Here is a 15,051-nt window from a genome sequence, read left to right on the forward strand (position 1 = left end):
ATTAAACACATAGACCTGAGGGGTCTGGGAGGTTCATACTGGGTCAGGAGGTCACTGATGCATTTTGGTCCACTCAGAGCTTTATAGACCAGCGTCAGAACTTTAACCTTTAAAGGGATAATGGACAAACACACTAACAGCAGTCCCAGGTCGGAGGAGGCCAGTGTGCAGTCAATGGAAACAAACTGAGATACAGTCATAATAATCCAGTCATTGTGTTGCTCTGAGAGGTTTTCAGCCAATGGCAGGATCAGGCAGAGTATAAAGGTGTGAGTCAGAGGTTCATCAGGGACAGATCGGCTGAAGTTTCCCAGCATGCAGCTTTCTGCTCAGCTGTGACTCTTCCTGCTGAACTTCTGCATGTTTCCATCTCTGTGTTGATGAGAATCTTTGATTGAGCTGAGTTTTGTTTCCTCTTCAGCAGGTTTTTAACGGTTAACTCACAGTTCTGTGTTTGCCTTTTGCTGAAAATGTTTTGCGTTCTTCACTTGTTTGGTTTAAAGTTTCAGGGTTTTCTTTCTGATGAACATTTTCAGAATTTGTCCAAACTCCAGACAGACGTCACCTCATCACTTGTTGGCCCAATCAGGAGGTGAATGCATGTAAAATCCTACTTAATTATGACGTAATGAATATTTATCTTCCGTTGTCCTCACTCTTGCTTTTATTCTACGGAAACCTTGAGAAGTCGTTTTAATTTCTGATCACAGCCTTTTGCACACAGTTTTCCTCAGAGTTACAGTGTATTCATGGTTTTCTTGCATGCAGACTCAGCTGGAACAGCTTTGTTCTGCAGCTCCTGACTGCTGCTGCTGGGATTTATAGGTGCTCACTGATCTGCCTGAATGCTTTTTCTGTATCTGTAACGACGTTTTTCAGATTCGTCTTTTCTTCTGGTGGTTCTTCTTCATGTGGAAACAGACGCAGAAAGTTCTGGAGTTAAGGTGATATTTCGCTGGTGTGTAGCAGTCTGTGAATGAGTGGAAACGCTGACTTCACCCTCTCTGATTTCAGGCTGCCTGAGTTAAAACTGTGCAGTTTTTAGGAGGAGGACAGGATGGAGAACGTCTCTTCACACAAACACTTCATCCTCAACGGCTTCGCTGAGCTCGGAGAGCTGAGACCCGTGGTCTTCGTCCCGTTCTTCCTCATGTTTGCCGTGGCCCTGCTGGCCAACTCCCTGCTGCTGTATGTTGTGGTTTCACGGAGAAGCCTCCATCAGCCGATGAGCGTCCTGATCGCCAGCATGGCCTGCGTTGACCTGTGTCTGCCGGTGTTCTTCGTCCCAAACATGCTGCTGAGTTTCCTGTTTGACTGGAGGGGGATCTCCCTGATTGGTTGTCTTGTTCAGATGCACTTTATTCACTTTTTTGGCACTTTCCAGTCAACACTGCTGGTATGGATGGCTCTGGACCGCTACTTTGCCATCTGCACGCCTCTTTACTACCATGAACGCATGGCGCCGCAGAGATTCCTGAAGTTTATCATCCCCCTGGTGGTCAGAAACGTGCTCATAATCACGCTGTTTGTGGGTCTGGCAGGAAGTCTGTCGTTCTGCAGCGGCGTGATAAACCACTGCTTCTGCGAGCACATGGCGCTGGTGGAGCTGGCCTGCGGAAGCACCGCCATCAACAACCTGGCAGGGCTGGCTGCCGTCTTCTTCATCCCTGTTTTCGACTTCTTGGTTATCGCTGCCTCTTATGTGGTGATCTTCAGCTGCGTGCTGAGGTCCGGCCGGTCCGGCACCAGAGCTCTTCACACCTGCGTCACGCACATCATCGTCATCACGCTCAGCCTGACGGTGGCGCTCATCGCTTTCCTGTCGTATCGGGTCAAAAACAGTCTCCCTGCAGCCGTTCGGGTGTTCGTCAGCACCATGTACCTGCTGTTCCCGAGCTGCTTCAACCCGATCATCTATGGCGTCAGAACCTCTGAGATCAGAGAACAGATGCTGAAGATGTTTGTCCGAACCGCGCCTCAGACTTAAAACGCTGTGTTTCAGGGACGTTTCCTCTGGGAAACAGGCCAGAAGCCATGAAAGAGAACGTTTTAGATGCTCAGAGGTGGCTCTGACTCTGGCTCTCAGGCCGAGTCATGATAAAGCACCGGAGACACGGAGCCTTACCTGATCCATGAGCACATTCAGAGTCCTCTTCGGGCTTTTTTTTAACCGGTTCATCTCCTGAAGGCTCCACTTTGGCAGTTTTTCAGTGATCCAACCTTTCAAAGCTGATCTGCAGATGGACTCCAGATACTGTGCAGCGTATATTAACCTTTAGATACTTTCTGTTCCACATGAGCTCCACCTTTTACAGGCTTCATGGCTTTTTACTGCAGGATGGAGGCTGGAAAGCATGAATGAGCCGGTGCTCGGGCACCACCTGTTACAGCAGGTTATACAGCAGCATTACTCCTCCATGAACTACACCCTGAGCCACCAAATGTCACATTAAGCCTCATATCAGGCCAGGTTTCATGCACAAAACCATTCAAAGTGCTTTACATGAAATAAAAGCAGAAGAAGAAGAAGAAGAAGGGAGCGAACAAAGCATTAAAATATGTAAAAGAATATAAAGAGAAAGAAATAAGATAATTAAAATGAATAAAAACAAGCAACAGTCTGGATAAGTTAACAGATATCCTGCAGATTTCATGCATAGACACATGAGAAAAGAACTGTTTTTAACCTGGATTTAAAAACATTTGGTGACAGTTTAATCTCTGGGTTAGGGTTAGATTAACCCTAACCCAGAGATTAAACTGTCACCAAACCCTAACCCTATCTCTGGCAGTTTTTTCCACTTGTTTGCAGCATAGCAGCTAAATGCTGCTTCTCCAGGTTTAGTCTGGACTCTGGACTGGACCAGCTGATCTGAGTCCTTGGATCTAAGAGCTCTGCTGGGTTTATATTCTCTGAACATATCACAGATTCTGGGATTTATAAACCATCAGCAGGCTTTTAAAATATATTCTGTGACTGACTGGAAGCCAGAGTAAAGACTTTAAAGCTGATGTGATGTGTTCAGATCTCTGAGTCCTGGTTAAAACTCTAGCAGCAGCGTTCTGGATGAGCTGCAGATGTTTAATTCTCTGTTTGGGGAGTCCAGTTAAAAGACCATTACAGTAATGGAGTCTCCTGGAGAGAAAACCTTTAATTCTGTTGATGTTTCTGAGTTGGTAAAAAGCTGAAAGTCAGATCTGAGTCTATCAACACTCCAAGGTTAACTTGGTCAGTGATTGTAAGGCCCGAGTCTCAAGGTATTTACCAATGCTGACTCTCTTCTCTCTGCTACCAAACAGAATGATCTCAGTTTTATAATTATTTAATTGTAGAAAATTCTCTCTCATCCAGGAGTTTATTTCCTCCAGACACTGACACAGTATATCTGCTGGGCTGCAGTCGACACATAAAGAGACACATAAAGCTGTGTATCGTCTGCATAACTGTGATAATTGATGTTAAAGTTCTGCAATATCTGACCCAAAGGGAGCATATACAAAACAAACAGAAGAGGTCCAAGGATTGACCCCTGGCCACTCGCTCAGATTCATAGCTGCCAATTGTAACAAAATAACTCCAGCCTTCTAAATAGGACCTGAACCAGTTAAGGACCGCTCCAGAAAGTCCAGCCCAGTTTTCCAGCCTGTGCAACAGGATTCTGTGATCTACAGGATTCTGTGATCTACGGTATCAAACGCAGCGCTGAGATCCAACAGAACCAGGACTGAAACGTAACCAGAATCAGTATTCAACCTGATGTCGTTTAACACTTTGATCAGAGCTGTTTCAGTGCTGTGATGACATCAGAAGCCTGACTGAAAGTTATCAAGACTTCCACTTTCATTCAGAAAGTCATTGAGCTGGTTAAATACAACTTTCTCAAAAACTTTTCAGCTGTTAGCTCGGCAGCTGTTAGCTCGGCAGCTGTTAGCTCGGCAGCTGTTAGCTCGGCAGCTGTTAGCTTGGCAGCTGTTAGCTTGGAAGCTGTTAGCATGGCAGCTGTTAGCTTGGAAGCTGTTAGCATGGCAGCTGTTAGCTTGGCAGCTGTTAGTTTGGCAGCTGTTAGCTTGGCAGCTGTTAGCTTGGAAGCTGTTAGCATGGCAGCTGTTAGCTCGCCAGCTGTTAGCTTGGCAGCTGTTAGTTTGGCAGCTGTTAGCTTGGCAGCTGTTAGCTTGGAAGCTGTTAGCATGGCAGCTGTTAGCTTGGCAGCTGTTAGCATAGCAGCTGTTAGCATGGCAGCTGCAGAGTTCCTCCCTGCTTCCCCAAACAGCAACGCTCCGACCGCTGCCTGCTGCAGGTTAGCTTCTAACTACTCATTAGTACGTCACACAAACCCAGCTCAAAAAGCCCAAACTGTCCCTTTAAGACAGAATGGGACAATATAACAGCTGAAACTCTTCATCACTTGGTCCCTCAGAGTCAGAACGTCTTTAAGCGTTGGGAGAAGCAATGCTGATGAGACTAAATATGAAATATCTCAGGTTCATAAGGTGTGAAATAGATTAAAGTCGGTGTAGGAATCAGAGCAGTTTCTTCTTCTCTTGTTTGTGGGAGTGTCTGCACAGACATGTCTGGATGTATTCCTGAACCTTTCAGCCAATGGCAGCGTCAGACAGAGACCATTAAAGGGCTGAGTCAGTGGTTGACATTTACAGATGGAGAAGACATCTTCAAGCTGCCGACACATTCAGTAACAAACTGCAGACAGCAACAGGTGAACGGCTCCATGTTCGACTTTAACCAACTGGCTCAGCTCTGACTTTGTTTCATTTCTTACACCCTGATCTGGGAACAGCTCCTTTGTTCCTCTGCATATGATTTAATGTTTGATTTCTTGTGTTCTGCAGCATTTCCATCTCTGCCTCTTCTGCTCTTTGTGGGCTTTCCCTGTATGAAATATTAAGTGTGTAATATCACTAAATGTTGAAGCTACATTATGATCTAAACTTCCTCTTTAATCAGTTTCTGTCACTTCTGGTTCTTCATTTAAATATGAAAACAGCAGAAGTTGTTTGGCATCATTTTTTAAATCTTTTCTTTTCAGATTCATGTTCCATTTCTCTTCATTTTAAGCTTTAATGACTGAATCAGACGCACTGAAACATCGTAAATCTCACTCTTCACTTGACAAACAGCGAAGGTTTCGATCTGAAAGCTGGAAAAGGACAGATCGTTTCATTTGAATTGATATTTATTCATTTATCAGATACATTGATTCAAAGCAGCTTCAGTGCAGTCAGAGATCCTTCTGTCAGCATTAGGAGCTGAACCTGTTCAAAGGCAGGAGGCCCAGAGCGATAAAATGTATTAAAGTAATAAAATCTTTGGAAAATGAATGTTTAAAAGGTGCATATTGTTGTTTTTTATTGGACTCTTTGGTTTACATGTAAACAGGAGAATTCCACCTCCAACAGATGTGTCGTGTGTTTTATATATTCCTGTTAACTTTGGCTGCCGGGCTGCAGGGTGCTGCTCAGCAGGGGGTTCCTGGTTCTATTCCCAGCTGGTTCTGTCTGTGTGGAGGCTGCATGTTCTCCCTGTGTATGCGTGGGTTCTCTCCAGGTTCTCTCCGGGTTCTCCGGGTTCTCCGGCTTCCTCCATCCACCCAGAAACATGCTGTGAGGTTAACTGTCTCTAAACTGAATGTGGACAGTTAATTGTTGGACTGGTCCAGGCGTATCTTGCCTCTCGGCGAATCCAGAGCTGGATTAACTGGGTATAAAAATGCAAGTTTGCCTGATATGAAACTTCCTTGAGGTGTGAGGTCACCAACACTGTGTTACTGATGCTTTTTTTTTCTTTTCACATCATTTCCTCAGCGAACGCCTACAGAATCTACGCTGTGGGGAGTGATGGGGACATATGATCCCAAAGATATTCTCTATGATCCCAAAGATATTCTCTCTCTATGATCCCAAAGATATTCTCTCTCTATGATCCCAAAGATATTCTCTCTCTATGATCCCAAAGATATTCTCTCTCTATGATCTCACAGAAAGTGAATTAAATTAAAGCCTCAGAACATCGACAGCATTTGTATTTCTTTGCCTTCTTCAGGAACTGTGGGTTTCTACCCATCTGCTCTCCCTTACTTACATGAATACTGACTGGATGAGATGATTTTCAGCCACCCTGAACTGATCACTCCTTTCTTTTGCTTGTTTCCATCGGGCTGCTCCGGTTCAGGAGGAGGTGAGAATGGAGCCACTGAAGAACAACATCTCCTCACATCAGTACTTCGTCCTCTCTGGCTTCAGTGAGATGGGAGCCCTGAGGCCCGTCGTCGTCATCCTGCTTCTGCTCATGTTCGCTGTGTCGCTGATTACGAACTCCCTGCTGCTGTATGTCATCGTCTCCCATAGGAACCTCCACTCGCCCATGTGCCTCCTCATCGCCTGCATGGCCTGCATCGACCTGAGCCTCCCGCTCTGCTTTGCTCCCAGCATGCTGCTGAGCCTCCTGTTGGACTGGAGTGGGATCTCTCTGAGTGGCTGCCTGGTTCAGATGTATTTTATTCACTTCTTAGGAACTTGTCAGTCCACGCTGCTGCTCTGGATGGCCCTGGACCGATACTTTGCCATCTGCTTGCCACTCCACTACCACGAGAACATGTCTTCTCTGAGATTCCTGAAGTTTGCCCTCCCACTTCTGATCAGAAACGTGGTCATGGTGTCGCTGGTGGTGGGTCTGGCCGGCTCGCTGTCCTACTGCTTCAGGAACGAGATCAACCACTGCCTCTGTGAGCACATGGCCCTGGTGGAGCAGGCCTGTGGAAGCACCGCCATCAACAGTCTGGTGGGCTTGATGACAGTGTTCTTCGTCACTGTGCTCGACTTCCTCCTCATCGCCGCCTCCTACGTGGTCATATTCCACTCCGTGCTGCATTCAGGTAAATCCGGGGCCAAAGCTCTTCACACCTGCGTCACCCACATCATGGTGCTGGTGGTCAGTCTGACCTTCGTACTCACAGCTTTCCTGTCATATCGGATCAGGACCAGTTCAGCAACCAGCCGGGTTTTTGTCAGCATCGTTTACCTGTTCGTTCCCAGCTGCTTCAACCCGATCATCTACGGCGTCAGAACCACTGAGATAAGGCAGCGCATCCTGAAGATGCTTTCAGCCTGGTCCAAACTGTGAATCAACCCCATGAAAAAGCTGTAGTTTGAGCTGAAAAGGATTCATAATTTAAACAGTTTCGCTTGAACATATTTATGAAGGATGTGAAGCAGAAACCGGGCTGTGTGGAATCAGCAGAACGATTCTGCAAATATCCACCGATCATCACGTGTGAAAGTCTGTGGTTTCATCGGTTGTTTTAAAACCTGTTCGGTACGATGACCTTTCTGACCCTAATCCTTTCTGACCCTAATCCTTTCTGACCCTAATCCTTTCTGACCCTAACCCTTTCTGACCCTAACCTTTTCTGACCCTGACCCTAACCCTTTCTGACCCTAACCCTTTCTGACCCTAATCCTTTATGACCCTAATCCTTTATGACCCTAACCCTTTCTGACCCTAACCCTTTCTGACCCTAATCCTTTCTGACCCTAACCCTTTCTGACCCTAACCCTTTCTGACCCTAATCCTTTCTGACCCTAACCCTTTCTGACCCTAACCCTTTCTGACCCTAATCCTTCTCTGACCCTAACCCTTTCTGACCCTAACCTTTTCTGACCCTGACCCTAATCCTTTCTGACCCTAACCCTTTCTGACCCTAACCCTTTCTGACCCTAACCCTTTCTGACCCTAATCCTTTCTGACCCTAACCCTTTCTGACCCTAACCTTTTCTGACCCTGACCCTAACCCTTTCTGACCCTAACCCTTTCTGACCCTAATCCTTTATGACCCTAATCCTTTATGACCCTAACCCTTTCTGACCCTAACCCTTTCTGACCCTAATCCTTTCTGACCCTAACCCTTTCTGACCCTAACCCTTTCTGACCCTAATCCTTTCTGACCCTAACCCTTTCTGACCCTAACCCTTTCTGACCCTAATCCTTTCTGACCCTAACCCTTTCTGACCCTAACCCTTTCTGACCCTAATCCTTTCTGACCCTAACCCTTTCTGACCCTAACCCTTTCTGACCCTAACCCTTTCTGACCCTAAACCTTTCTGACCTTAACCCTTTCTGACCCTAACCCTTTCTGACCCTAATCCTTTCTGACCCTAACCCTTTCTGACCCTAACCTTTTCTGACCCTGACCCTAATCCTTTCTGACCCTAACCCTTTCTGACCCTAACCCTTTCTGACCCTAATCCTTTATGACCCTAATCCTTTATGACCCTAACCCTTTCTGACCCTAACCCTTTCTGACCCTAAACCTTTCTGACCCTAATCCTTTCTGACCCTAACCCTTTCTGACCCTAACCCTTTCTGACCTTAACCCTTTCTGACCCTAACCCTTTCTGACCCTAACCCTTTCTGACCCTAACCCTTTCTGACCCTAACCCTTTCTGACCCTAATCCTTTCTGACCCTAATCCTTTCTGACCCTAACCCTTTCTGACCCTAACCCTTTCTGACCCTAATCCTTTCTGACCCTAATCCTTTCTGACCCTAACCCTTTCTGACCCTAATCCTTTCTGACCCTAACCCTTTCTGACCCTAATCCTTTCTGACCCTAAACCTTTCTGACCCTAATCCTTTCTGACCCCAACCCTTTCTGACCCTAACCCTTTCTGACCCTAACCCTTTCTGACCCTAACCCTTTCTGACCCTAACTCTTTCTGACCCTAATCCTTTCTGACCCTAACCCTTTCTGACCCCAACCCTTTCTGACCCCAACCCTTTCTGACCCTAATCCTTTCTGACCCTAACCCTTTCTGACCCTAACCCTTTCTGACCCTAACCCTTTCTGACCCCAACCCTTTCTGACCTTAACCCTTTCTGACCCCAACCCTTTCTGACCCTAACCCTTTCTGACCCCAACCCTTTCTGACCTTAACCCTTTCTGACCCTAACCCTTTCTGACCCTAATCCTTTCTGACCCTAATCCTTTCTGACCCTAACCCTTTCTGACCCTAATCCTTTCTGACCCTAATCCTTTCTGACCCTAACCCTTTCTGACCCTAACCCTTTCTGACCCTAATCCTTTCTGACCCTAATCCTTTCTGACCCTAACCCTTTCTGACCCTAATCCTTTCTGACCTTAACCCTTTCTGACCCTAACCCTTTCTGACCCCAACCCTTTCTGACCCTAACCCTTTCTGACCCTAACCCTTTCTGACCCCAACCCTTTCTGACCCTAACCCTTTCTGACCCTAACCCTTTCTGACCCCAACCCTTTCTGACCCCAACCCTTTCTGACCCCAACCCTTTCTGACCCCAACCCTTTCTGACCCTAACCCTAATAAACAGCTGTGTGCCGTCATCACATCTGGAGACCTCCCCTGGGACGACTCGTCAGGTTCGACTGTTGATCTGTTTAATGTGAATGTTTGAGCACAACAGGTTTTCCACAGGATGGTGAGCAGCTCAGTGAAGCCTTTCACCCATTCTGTAACCCTAACCCTAACAGCTGTTCAAAGCTTATTTTCTCCTCTTTATATTCCTCTCGATGCTTCTGGACCTTCCTCATGCGTAGTGGCACATTTTCAAACAAAGTGCAATAATAAAATGGTGATGATCTGCTAACAGATTGTTTACAAAGAAGTAATAATATGTCATTTGATCATTTAATTACCAAAGTAATAGCCAGGTAATAACCAGGTAATAACCGGGTAATAACCAGGTAATAACCAGGTAATAACCAGGTAATAACATCATGGTGATAAATGCCATCGTAATAAAGGATCTGAAACCAAGAGCAATAAAAACAAAAGGGTGACACATGATTCTGAAAAGGAAAATGAGAATATAGTAAGATAAATGTGAGGAGGTAACAATAAAGAAATATGATGTTTCCACAGTATTAAGTTAGAACCAACCTGCCTTCAACATGACATGAAAGAAGTAAAAACTGGTAATTAATAAGGTATATTAAGGTATTTTTATTGATACAACCAGGAAACATGTTGTAGCTTCTGTGCAATAACCATAAAACAGGGCTGCAATGTGATAAAATACCTGCTTCATTTTAAGGTAATAATGCCTGATAATTGATTGATTAAGTACTTTCTTTTATATCAGTTCATAGTAATATTACATTTAACCAAACATCAGGATTTACAATGATTACCTGGAAACATTTGCAGTACTTTCCATGTAGTACCAGCAGTCCAAAGGGAGAAGAACCTGTTCCCTTCTGATTGGTTATATTACATTAAGTCAAACAGAGGGAATAACGATTACCTGAAAACACTTCTGATAGTTTCCATTTAATTATCATAAATAAGGCAAAGATCTGCAGGTAATTATCTGTAAATCCCAACTTCTTACAGCTGTTTCTCTGCCACTGGGGGCAGTCTCGTGAATGTAAGAAACAATCTGAGGTGTTGCTTTGCTGCTGCTGATTCCTTAACTTTGGTAAAGACAGAAGTCATTAAGGATCTACTTTAAGGAGGAATGAAGCTAAGCTTTAAACTAATAAAGACGTTCATATTCAAGCTACACATCGTGTGTTTGTCAGGAACGGTGCTGAAGGACCTCCAAAATCAAAAAGCTTTGTTCCAAAACAAACAAAAACAGAGGGCCGGATATCCGATGCACGTAACTATAGCAACCTAACAAGACTGTGGCACTGTGAGAAAAGACAAGACTAAGATTAACTGTGACTCTGAGGCATAAACAGACTTAACTAAAGTTCTGCAAAGACTGAACCTGGAAACTAAATGCTGGGGAAGAGGTGATGATGTGTAGGAAAACAGGCGACAGGTCAAACTAACAAGAGCCTGAAGACAAGAACATTAAAACCTAAACCATGACAGCGTTACCGGGGCCCACACCAACCCGCCGCTTCTACTTCTTCTGCCGCCGGAAGCGTCCAAAGGGGCGGGGCTTATATGTATAGCAACTAGCAGATAATAATCCATCCATGCATCGGTTCCCTCTTTCACCACGGAGCGTACTCTGGGCCTTCTTTGTGTTTCTTTGTGTTTCTTTGTGTTTCTTTGTGTTTCTTTGTGTTTCTTTGTGTTTGCGCTCTGCCCTTTTCCGCTTTTTTCCGCTTTTTTCCACCTTCGGAATCCAGATCGGCCCTAATTGGCTGTCGTCGCGTCGCATCACTGCTCATTTGCATAAAGTTGAGCCTTTCTCAACTCATGAAGCTCTTGAAGCTCTTGAAGCTCACATTGAAAATGAACGGCAGCTGGCCGCTCACAACGCTTTCGGTGCCCCTGGTTAGACGGGTCTGATTACCCCCGTGATCCTGAGAGCTGTTGGGGGCATCAAGGTCTTCGGGTGGGATCAGACTAAGTCCCGTCCACACGAGACCGTTGTTGTCATCGTTTCAGCCAGAGTGAGAGAATCCTAAAACGCCGGATAGCCCGGAGTCGCATGGACCGAGAATGCGGATTTTTTCAGAAACGTATAAGCCCCGCCTCTCTAACCATTAACCTCAGCCGCGTCATAACCACAGACATATAAAGAATAAAACTTTAGTCCTTTGTACTTGTATTTTTCCAAACTTTATTGGTCAGAACAACAACTACAGGCTACCTTTATACCTTTATACACAGACATGATAAAGATGATAAAGATGCTCCATGGCTTCTCTTCCGGTTTTAGTGTATTGGTGTGGCGGCGTCACAGCGCCACACGCAGGCCTGGCATGTGTACTACAGCGCTTTGGGTCAGAGAATCCGTGTGGAGGCGGATATTTCTGTGTTTACGGAGACTTTTTTAAAAAGGACAGCGTTTTGGGTGTGGACTCGTGTGGACGGCCCTAAGAGCGACTCAGAGTCTGGACAGAGCTGCAGCAGATAATTAATGTCACCTTTCAAGGAAACGGGATCATGGGGCACCGCCTTGTCGCTGGGCCCCAGGTGGTCCCGGCTGGCCCCGGCCTTGGCCCAGAGGAGCCACAGGGGGCCACTCTCATGTCTGCTTAACCACTACAGGGAGGACCTTTGAGGCTAGGTGCAGTGTGAGCTGGGCGGTGGGTGGAAATGGAGGCCTGTGCGTGCTGATTTCCAGGGTTGCAAACTGGCTCTGAGGCTGTGGAAGTCCATTCTGCTGATTGGGAAAGAGCCTGAGCTGGTGGGTGAAGTGGAGTGATTCAGCGGCCATTACTCCACCCACAGCATGGCCTCTGGAACCAAACTCCTGGAGAGCAGCTGGACTCACCCTCAGAGGTGTCTGGCGGGTGTGGTGATACTCCGCCCCGGCTGAGTGCCTCTGTGTTGGAGTTCTGGCTGGTTGCCTCACTGTGGGCTTTGGTTTGCGCCTTCAGCAGCAAACAGCAGCTCAGACTGCCCGGTCTTCTTGGAGTCCTGGGAGGTGTTCTGGTGAGGAAGACAGGACAATGGGTTGCATGTTCAAGCATGAAGTGGTTCATAAGTGTACCAGGTCATCTTGGGCCAAAGGTAGAGGATTCAGTTTGTGGTTGTATCATTTTAGACCTACAGCCATGTGACGGGGGGGGGGGCAGAACTGATTATCATCTGATAATAAGTTGGATCTGTTGGCTGCGAAGAATGCTGGACAGACCTGGAAGCCCAAATGATGGCAGGGAACCAGAGATGGACCAGAGATGGACCAGAGATGGACCAGAGATGGACCAGAGACGGACCAGAAATGGACCAGAGATGGACCAGAGATGGACCAGAGATGGACCAGAGACGGACCAGAAATGGACCAGAGATGGACCAGAGATGGACCAGAGATGGACCAGAGACGGACCAGAAATGGACCAGAGATGGACCAGAGATGGACCAGAAATGGACCAGATTTGCTCCTCGATGCTGAAGGCTTTGGACGTTCCTCTTAAATGTTGCTTGGAGGTCGTGGAAAACATCTGTAAAGCAGCAGCCTGACATGGAGGTTCCCCTTTTTAAGATCGGGGACCAGGGAAAGTGTCCAACTTTAGGGGGATTGGTCGGGAAAGTTTACTGTTGAAGAAGAGCAGCATCGTGCTTTTAGGACTTCTGTTGCTGTGGGAGAGCAGATCTGAGCCTTCTTTCACCTGCGTAATAAAACCAGGAACATCTCAGAGTACTTCCTCTGAAAAGCCTCCAGCTGATTGAAGCTAATAAAGAAACCTTACAGCTCTCTTCTGTCAGGTTTCTGTCAGGTTTCTGTGTGGTTTTAAGGTTTCAGGGAAGCTGTTCGGTGTTCATTTAGAGAGCAGAACAGAAATCTCATTACAGCAGCAGTTCTTAGAGTCCCGACAGTCTGACAGAAAAGACTCATTAAGCAGACCCGATAATGAACATTCGTCTCAGAGGAAACTGAACTGTGACCTCGGGGCCAATTAGCTTCAGGAAAGATGACAACAAACGAGCAGCAGACAAATTAGATTTCAGAGTTTAGACCTCAGAGGGAACTCCTTCCATCATCTGATTTACTGTTTCTTTGCTCCATTAAGGAGTCTGTTGCCACGGTAACAAATGGGATGGAAAGTGTCCAACAAGCATTCATTAGATATATTTACAGGAAAATGAACTGGTTCGGCCTCAGAGATTTACTTACTATAAAACTATCAGATTGTTTTTATTGTTTTTAAAAAATGTCCAAAATCACATATTTACAAATAAAATGTAAAAAAAACAGTGAAAACCCCAAAAATTCACTGTCAAACTGATTTTTGTATTTTTGGTGACGACGATTAACCTTTTATTAAAATAACAGATAATCAAAGCTCAGATACTCAGATTCACAGATGCAGAACATTTAGAAAGAGAAGGAAAGATAAAACAATACGAACTGAACAAATGATGATTTAATTCTGAAGAATCTGTTGTTAAACATCTGTGAGCCAATCACAGTGCTGCTGCGTTTGAGGTCACTGGTCCTGTGGGACATCTGGACATCGGCTATAAGATGTGTAAAACGCAGCTTTTCCTGTTGAGCAGACGATGGAAACAGGCGGCTGCAGGTAAGAACGTTCTCTTTTCCTTTAAAAGATTGTTTTTAATCAGTCTAAATCTGAACTGAAGTTTTTAGGGGGATAGAAACTGTGACTCCTGATTATTAACTGAACTCTCACCTGACCTCAGGATTTAAATCTCAGTTTATTAGTGATCCCTGCAGGGAACTCAGGATTTAATTTAACTCACATTTTCATATCTGTCAGAGTTCAAGAAAAACAATCCGCAGAAACTCGTCCTGACCCAGCAGAAGTGTGTGGTGCTGTGTTTCTGAGCAGAAACTCTTCTGATTTAGCTGAATTGTGGATGTATTCAGTGCTGTCAGGAGATTTCAGCTCCATCAGCAGAAACCTTTCTGTGTGGAACTGCTGTAAAACAGTCTCTGCTTCACTGGTTTCTCCTGCGACTCGCTGCAGGAACAAGTTCCACCTGTGAGGGTTCAAATATCTGTGGAGTCGTTGCTTAGTTTACCGGCAGCTACCTGGTGATTAACCACAGTCTGTGGAACAGTTCAGGATCCTTTCAGGCTGTAAAAGGCAGAATAAACCAACGATGGAATGAAAGGAATAAACATCGTTCCACAACAACAAGTGATTCAGATCTGATCAGAACAGATGACTTTTATTATCAGTTATTATCAGTTATTATCAGTTATGATCAGTTAGTATCAGTTAGTATCAGTTAGTATCAGTTATTATCAGTTATTATCAGTTATTATCAGTTATTATCAGTTAGTATCAGTTAGTATCAGTTATTAAACCACAGAAGGCGAGTGTTTGTGGATTCAAGCTTTTCTTACTCTACTTTCAAAATAACTCATCGTGTATTATTGGATGTTTTTACGTTTTGATGCCATAAAAGTTTAATATTCAGTAAGAAAAACCACAAAAACCTGTTTTCTCAGCACAAAAAGCACCTGGAAGGCTGAATAGAACCTGTTCATTTATTCCCTCAACATTAAATCATTGTGAAAGTTTGTCAAACTAGTAAAAATATTCTGTTATTTATAGTAATATTAGGACTATTTAAATTAATTGAAACTATTTAATTACCAAATGTGGAATTAAAAAGTTTTCATAAAGGA

The 15,051-nt window shown here is 45.1% G+C and overlaps 2 protein-coding genes across 2 annotated transcripts; both read left to right on the plus strand.

The window, feature by feature from the left end:
- The first annotated feature begins 1,057 nt into the window (after nt 1-1,057).
- Nucleotides 1,058-1,987, plus strand: LOC140314516 (olfactory receptor 52K1-like). The gene has a single exon (XM_072392740.1). It carries the CDS (start codon nt 1,058-1,060, stop codon nt 1,985-1,987), a length of 930 nt encoding a protein of 309 aa, XP_072248841.1.
- Nucleotides 1,988-6,199: 4,212 nt separating this feature from the next.
- LOC140314517 (olfactory receptor 52K1-like) lies at nt 6,200-7,138 on the plus strand. Its single transcript, XM_072392741.1, has one exon. The coding sequence runs from the start codon at nt 6,200-6,202 to the stop codon at nt 7,136-7,138; it is 939 nt and encodes a 312-aa protein (XP_072248842.1).
- Nucleotides 7,139-15,051: the final 7,913 nt, after the last annotated feature.

Source organism: Leuresthes tenuis, unplaced genomic scaffold (assembly GCF_036924035.1).
Source record: "Leuresthes tenuis unplaced genomic scaffold, fLeuTen1.0.hap1 SCAF_9, whole genome shotgun sequence".
NCBI lineage: Eukaryota > Metazoa > Chordata > Actinopteri > Atheriniformes > Atherinopsidae > Leuresthes > Leuresthes tenuis.

Coding starts and splice junctions, on each gene's coding strand:
- LOC140314516 (XM_072392740.1), top strand. CDS start 1,058: ATGGAGAACGTCTCTTCACACAAACACTTCATCCTCAACGGCTTCGCT.
- LOC140314517 (XM_072392741.1), top strand. CDS start 6,200: ATGGAGCCACTGAAGAACAACATCTCCTCACATCAGTACTTCGTCCTC.